This window comes from Hylaeus anthracinus, unplaced genomic scaffold (assembly GCF_026225885.1).
Source record: "Hylaeus anthracinus isolate JK02 unplaced genomic scaffold, UHH_iyHylAnth1.0_haploid 4, whole genome shotgun sequence".
NCBI classification, from domain to species: Eukaryota; Metazoa; Arthropoda; class Insecta; order Hymenoptera; family Colletidae; genus Hylaeus; species Hylaeus anthracinus.
This window is the reverse complement of record NW_026535289.1, coordinates 5,668,410-5,674,712: the sequence shown is the minus strand read 5'-3', so window position 1 is coordinate 5,674,712 and position 6,303 is coordinate 5,668,410. Positions and strand designations below refer to the sequence as shown.

General features: G+C 36.2%; 1 protein-coding gene and 1 long non-coding RNA gene across 2 annotated transcripts; one reads left to right on the top strand and one right to left on the bottom strand.

Moving 5' to 3' along the window:
* Nucleotides 1-1,227: 1,227 nt before the first annotated feature.
* Nucleotides 1,228-1,989, bottom strand: LOC128895069 (uncharacterized). Its single transcript, XR_008461686.1, has 3 exons — nucleotides 1,943-1,989; nucleotides 1,751-1,871; nucleotides 1,228-1,677 (listed from the first exon to the last, which is right to left on the bottom strand). It is a non-coding gene; the product is annotated as an uncharacterized LOC128895069 (long non-coding RNA).
* Nucleotides 1,990-4,747, top strand: LOC128895063 (rhythmically expressed gene 2 protein-like). Its single transcript, XM_054157299.1, has 2 exons — nucleotides 1,990-3,019; nucleotides 3,947-4,747. Exons 1-2 carry the CDS (start codon nucleotides 2,735-2,737, stop codon nucleotides 4,427-4,429), a joined length of 768 nt encoding a protein of 255 aa, XP_054013274.1. The 5' UTR covers nucleotides 1,990-2,734; the 3' UTR covers nucleotides 4,430-4,747.
* Nucleotides 4,748-6,303: the final 1,556 nt, after the last annotated feature.

The window sequence follows — 6,303 nt, the reverse complement described above, 5'->3', positions numbered from 1 at the left end:
CCCTATACCATTGACGCCATCTACTGAAATAGCAATAGTGAGAACTATCACTACCGACTTAGATATTTTCCCATCGATGGCGCCACTAATAATTACCCATTCGCGATCTAGCGGCAACAGAAAGAACTATTTTGCACCTGCCGGCCGAACCAACGAACCGACCAGCGTAGGTTGCCGTATATCAGACTCCTGACACACTTCCCTTTAATTTCCCTTCATTTCCTTGCACATTTTTCTTTAATTTCCCTTCATTTCTGTGACATTTCCTGCTACATTTCCCTATAAATTCTCTTCATTTCCTTACGAATTTTCCTTTACTTCCCCTCCATTTCCTGGTACATTACCCTATAATTTCCCTTCATTTCCTTACACATTTCCCCTTTAATATTCCTCCATTTCCTCCCTTTACTTCCTGGTACATTTTTCTATAATTTCCCCCCATTTCTGTAATATTTCCCTATAATTTCGCATTATATCTGTGATGTTTCCTGGTTTAACAATGTCGCAAATGGCTCCGCTCAAAACTTCAACAATGTTGCTAAGTCGGGTCACTTTTTCGAATAGTATCACATTTTTCGGCAATTCTGAGTTGCCACTTTGTTGCCCTTCTGAACGTTGCAACTTTGTTGCAAATTTGAGCGAAACGTTTTCGAAATTTGCAACATTGTTGCAATTTTGAGCCGCGAAAAATTCAACAAAGTTGCAACGCTCAAAAGTTCAACAAAGTGGCAACTCAGAAGTTCGGCAAAATGTGACAAAACCTGAAAAATCGCCTTTTCTCCGAACATCTGAGTTGCCACTTTGTTGTACTTTTGAGCGTTGCAACATTGTTGCATTCTTTGGGCGGGGCGTTTTCTACCTTTGCAACATTGTTGCATTTTTAACGGGGCGTTTTCGACATTTGCAACTTTGTTGCAATTTTGAGCGGAGCGTTTTCGACCTTTGCAACCTTGTTGCAATTTTGAGCCGCTAAAATTCAACAAAGTTGCAACGCTCAAAAGTACAACAAAGTGGTAACTCAGAAGTTCGGCAAAATGTGACAAAATCTGAAAAATCTCCTTTTCTCCGAACATCTGAGTTGCCACTTTGTTGCACTTTTGAGCATTGCAACATTGTTGCATTTTTAGCGGGGCGTTTTTTTTACTTTTTTGCAACATTGTTGCAATTTTGAGCGGATCGTTTTCTGTATTTGCAACTTTGTTGCAACTTTGAGCGGAACGTTTTCGACATTTGCAACATTGTTGAACTTTGAGCATAACAGGAGAACATGATATGGGAAGAGTGGCACGAATAAAATCTGACACGTTTATTTGTTTGATTGTTTATTAAAGTTACTATATAATTACAAGTTATTTTAATACTGCTGACTTAGAACTATTTGTACATCTTTTCACTTATGTCTATGTATTTGCACGCATTTCTTTTATTTTTATGCACGGATGTCCCCAGTATGCAGCAACCAGTAGTACTCTGCTGGATGGTTCGATTGTCATCTCGTTAGGCGCAGAGGTGCCCCTGTTATGCGGCAACCGATGCTAGCCGGTTTGTCGGTTTAGATGTCATCTCGTAGGCGCAGAGGTGCCCCTGTTATGCGGCAATTTGTTTGTCAATTCGGTTGTCATCTCGAAGTAGCCGCGTACTTGTTTGCACAACGACTATTTGAAAAACTAATTGTAACTGTAATTGTATTAATATAATTGTATTATATTAATTAAGAATTTTATTATTGAAAATATATCATTATTAATACTTTCTGTATTTGAGTTTTGTTTTGACTAGTACACTTAGGAAAGATACATTTTAAATGACAATCCGAGGTTATTAATCAAAACCTGTCACTTTCAAATCCAGTTCCCATATCCTACATATATCTAGAAAAAAATATATTTCAAAATAAATGTACCAGGATCGCTGATTTATTTTATACTTACTAATATCTTACTTTTTTAAGGTTGAATTCCGTCAGACAGAAGTTTTGTTGTTGGTTCTATCCGTCATTTAGTCATTTCGTCATTTACGTTACTTAATTTTTAGAAGAGACTGTAGAAATACAGGGTGTCCCAAAAATGTTGTAACACCTTGAAAGGGGTGGTTCGGGAGGTGATTTGAAACAACTTTTTCCTTAACAAAAATGTTGTCCGAGGCTTCGTTGAGGAGATATTAACGGAAAACACTGACCATTCACAGCGCGCGTATACCGTTGGAGCGGGTGTGGTAGCGAAGGCTACGAGCTAAGGGGTCGCGTCCAATCTCCTTTGATGTACGTCGCGTCGAGTCGCTTGTCGCGTACAAGCGCAACCGCTTAGTACATAGCCTTCGCTACCGCGGCCGCTCCAACGGTATCCGCGCGCTCTGATTGGTCAGTGTTTTCAATAAGGCATTTTCGCTAAGAAAAAAGTTCCTGACATAACACTTCTTTCAAGGTGTTACAACATTTTTGGGACACCTTGTATTTACTAGTTGCTAAAGAATAGCAACGACCAATCAGAATCAAACAATGTTATTTCGTGAGTCTTATTGGAGAGTCTCTAAATCCACTAAACGTGAAGCGACTCTAGTTTTCAGTGAACTACTCAGCCTCTGGTGGTATTGCGCAGTACTGCACCTCACTGCACCTCACTGCACCTCACGCGAGGAGCGGTCGTGATTGTTTTTTTTTTTTTAGTATATGGTGTCGTAAAAGCGATGTTTCTTATAGATACACGGTGTTTTGTTCCATAGGCAAGATTTAAGAATGATTAAGTTGGTTCGACCGCGCCTGGTAACGTTCGATGTCACTGGTACGTTGCTCATGACAAAACTGGAAGAGCATTACGTCGCAATCGGAACGCAGCATGGGCTGTCAGTCGATCCTCGCAAAGTGGCGCGAAGCTTTAAACATAGCTTTCGTAGGCTTAGCAAAGAGCATCCTGTGTATGGGAAACACACAGGCATCGGATGGGAAAATTGGTGGCGGCAGATTGTTCACAATGTTTTCAAAGATCAACATAGTTATCTTCCGGAAGCTACTTTGGATAAGGTGATAGTTTAGGAAATTTCCACTTCTCCAAAATATTTAATACATATCTTGTTATGGTATTCGATCAACCGAAGGACTGAGAAAATATACGAATCTGAAATGTGATAATCACCCGCTAATCACGAACTTTTTAAAACAGCAAAATCGTATACTGTTGAAAAGATTCGTGACTGTATTCATGAGCAGGGTCGGCACTATAGGTACCATCGCCACGATGCAACTTCCAATTTTAGTGCATCTCTTTGTTTTTGCGTTACACAACAAGCAGTTGTGCAACAATATGTTCCATTTATAATATTATTGCACAAATTACAACGACGCGTAACCATAGCCTTTAAACAAATTTACTCTCTTTGATTTTTAAGTAGTAAATCGGCTTAACAATCGATAACATAAGTGAAACTAATTTATTTTAAAACGCCATTTGGATATAATAATCGTAGTTTCTTTGTTAACTTCGACAATTTATCTTTTTCACTTGCCTCCAACAAGAGACACCTCCAATGCGATGCATTGTTTATTTACAAAGCCGATCCTGTAGACGAAAATATCTCCGTGGTCTTAAATCTGTGCCACAATTATTATTATTATCTTTCATTATTATTCATAAATTAAAAAAGTTCTCATTCAGTTGTTCCGTGAATTTATTTAATGGAGGATTTTAACAAAACTTCACTTGATTGTTCTTTGATTAAATATAAATCACACGAGCACTAATTCGATTTAAATTAACCATTTCAATTTTCTGTATAACGATATGAAAATTTTGTAACTTTAACACAGACCGTTATGGAACGTACAGATTTTCACGTGAATAAATAACGCGAAACTGGGTTAGAAAAAGACAATGGAGAAACATCGAATTAGCTCCATTTGATCAAACTCGTGCTTACTATCGATGACCCTGTTTATCGTTATGACCCTTAGGTTGCTAACAGTTTGATAAAGTGCTATGGCACGAATATGTGCTGGCACAAGTATCCTGGCACGATCGAGTTACTGGAATATCTGCAGAAAAAGGGAGTGATCTTAGGGGTGATATCGAATTTCGATGAGAGATTGGAAGCGATACTTTTGGACACCAACATACGATTTTACTTTTCATTCGTTTTAACGTCCTACGATTTCGGTGTAGAGAAACCTGACACTTCGATATTCGAAGAAGCCCTCAGGTTAACAAAGGAACGGCACAGTATCGATATCAGTCCCCAGGAGGCGATACATATAGGCGACTCCATCAGGTACGATTATATTGGGGCGAAAGCCGCCAATTGGAATGGCATTCTCATTAATCGCGATGGCGACGCCATAGATGACCAAAACGTTTCTAAGAACGACGTTTTCGTAAATCTTCAAGATTTACGTGCACATTTCTCATCGTTTCTCGACAGGGAAACGAAAAGTATCTAATTTGTTAATATAATTCTACGAATTACAATTTCTCGCAGTTTTAACGAAAAGATGTATTTTTCTCCAAAACGGATATGACGTAGATCGACGATTTATTGGGTTGTCCGGAAAGTCCATGTCGATTTTTGGTAGATGGTACAGGTCTGAATATATCGAAGTGGTTGAAAACAAATAACATGCATACATCCCTTAAAAGGTGGAAGGGTTGTGGAACAAAATGGCACCTATGTAATTCAATAAATATATATTACAATTCAAACGTGTTTTTGAATGTTTCTTAGAAATTGGCACGAACTTTCTGGACAACCTAAGAATTGTACTAAGTGTACAACGTGTACTAAGAATTAGTCAAATATAAAATGTAAATTTCTTTAACATTGAATGTATAGCTCTTTTAATTATATTTTACGGTATTTGTACTGTAATACTGTTCATCGTCGAACATAGATAAAATTAGTAATTGTAGTCCTTATGGGTATTTGTCTTACACTCAATAAATACGTAGCAATAGAACATAATTTAAGAAACAACATTGTGATGTTATATATGATTACCTTCTGTGAATTCCAGTAATAGGAATTATTTATTCGCTGATATTAATATAATTAAAAGAAAGTCGTGTATATTTGATGTTACCTAATAACTAGACTGCGGACCTTTATGTATTTATAGGAAATTTGAATGTGCATGAAGCTACAAAATGTACAAACAGTATGCAAGAATATAAAAAAGATTGAAAGTAAAGTTTGTATTATAATATTTACAGAGTAAAATAAATTCCTATTTAGGTTCTATTTTTGGTAGGCACGTTAGCAAAGATTTTATTTTGCATAAAAATCCGCAGTCTACTAATAACATTATCACGAGCATTAGCACGAAATAGTACGCATAGTACAACGTTTATACTTTTATACAAATATAAGTACAGTTTCTGTGCTTGTAAAATGAAATAGAATTTTTTGTCTACTGATTAAACAATTTTAAACGCGTGGGTGGTCTTATGGTATCGCTACACATTTCCTGGTAGGAAGATAACTCTTTTAACGTGTCTCCAGGCGACGGACAGTGAACTTTTCTAGCACTGAAATTTTCTAGAAACGATTACAAAGTTATTTGAACGTGTTTTCGATTAATCAGAATTTTTCAATTATTTTTGTATAATTGTGATCGTAACCAAATTTTTCTATTCCGTTATCGAACTGAAATTTCCATTATACCGTTTTCAATCAAATGTTAATTTTGATATTTTATATCAATGAATGGCGTGACCAGAGAGAAAGGTTAAAAGACAATTCTATATGAAATAGCAGTGGAGTGGAAGAAGGAAGAAGTCATCACTTCCTGAATAATCTCTCATTTCCGTTTAAGCGAGATACGGATTGTTGTTTACGAACACTAATAAAGCGATCTGTAATGTTCGATTTCGGTCAGGAAAGACTAAACTCATTTTTTAAATAAATTAATTTAAACGATTATGTTAGATTATTTGTTGATTGGTTTTCAGTAATGGAAAGCTATATGTAGTTTTAATGCAAAATAAAGTACAAAATGTTTAGTGGTATTATATTAATTATATTTATAAATCTATAATTAAATCTGGGTATATGCTGCGACCATAATATATGACATATAACCCTAACAATGACGACGCTTCTCTTGACCTGTTCTGGGCCTGCACTTTCTACCACAGTGATTCTTAACCGCAGTACATGATCATACTATGTCATAAATGTTTGATAATAGATTTAATAACTGTTTAAATTCTATTTTTATAGCCTTTGAAACTATTATTAAAATTAATAGATAATCTTTAGCTGGTCGCTGCAACGTTTAAACGTTTAAAAACTGAAATTAGAGAAATATTATTTTGACGC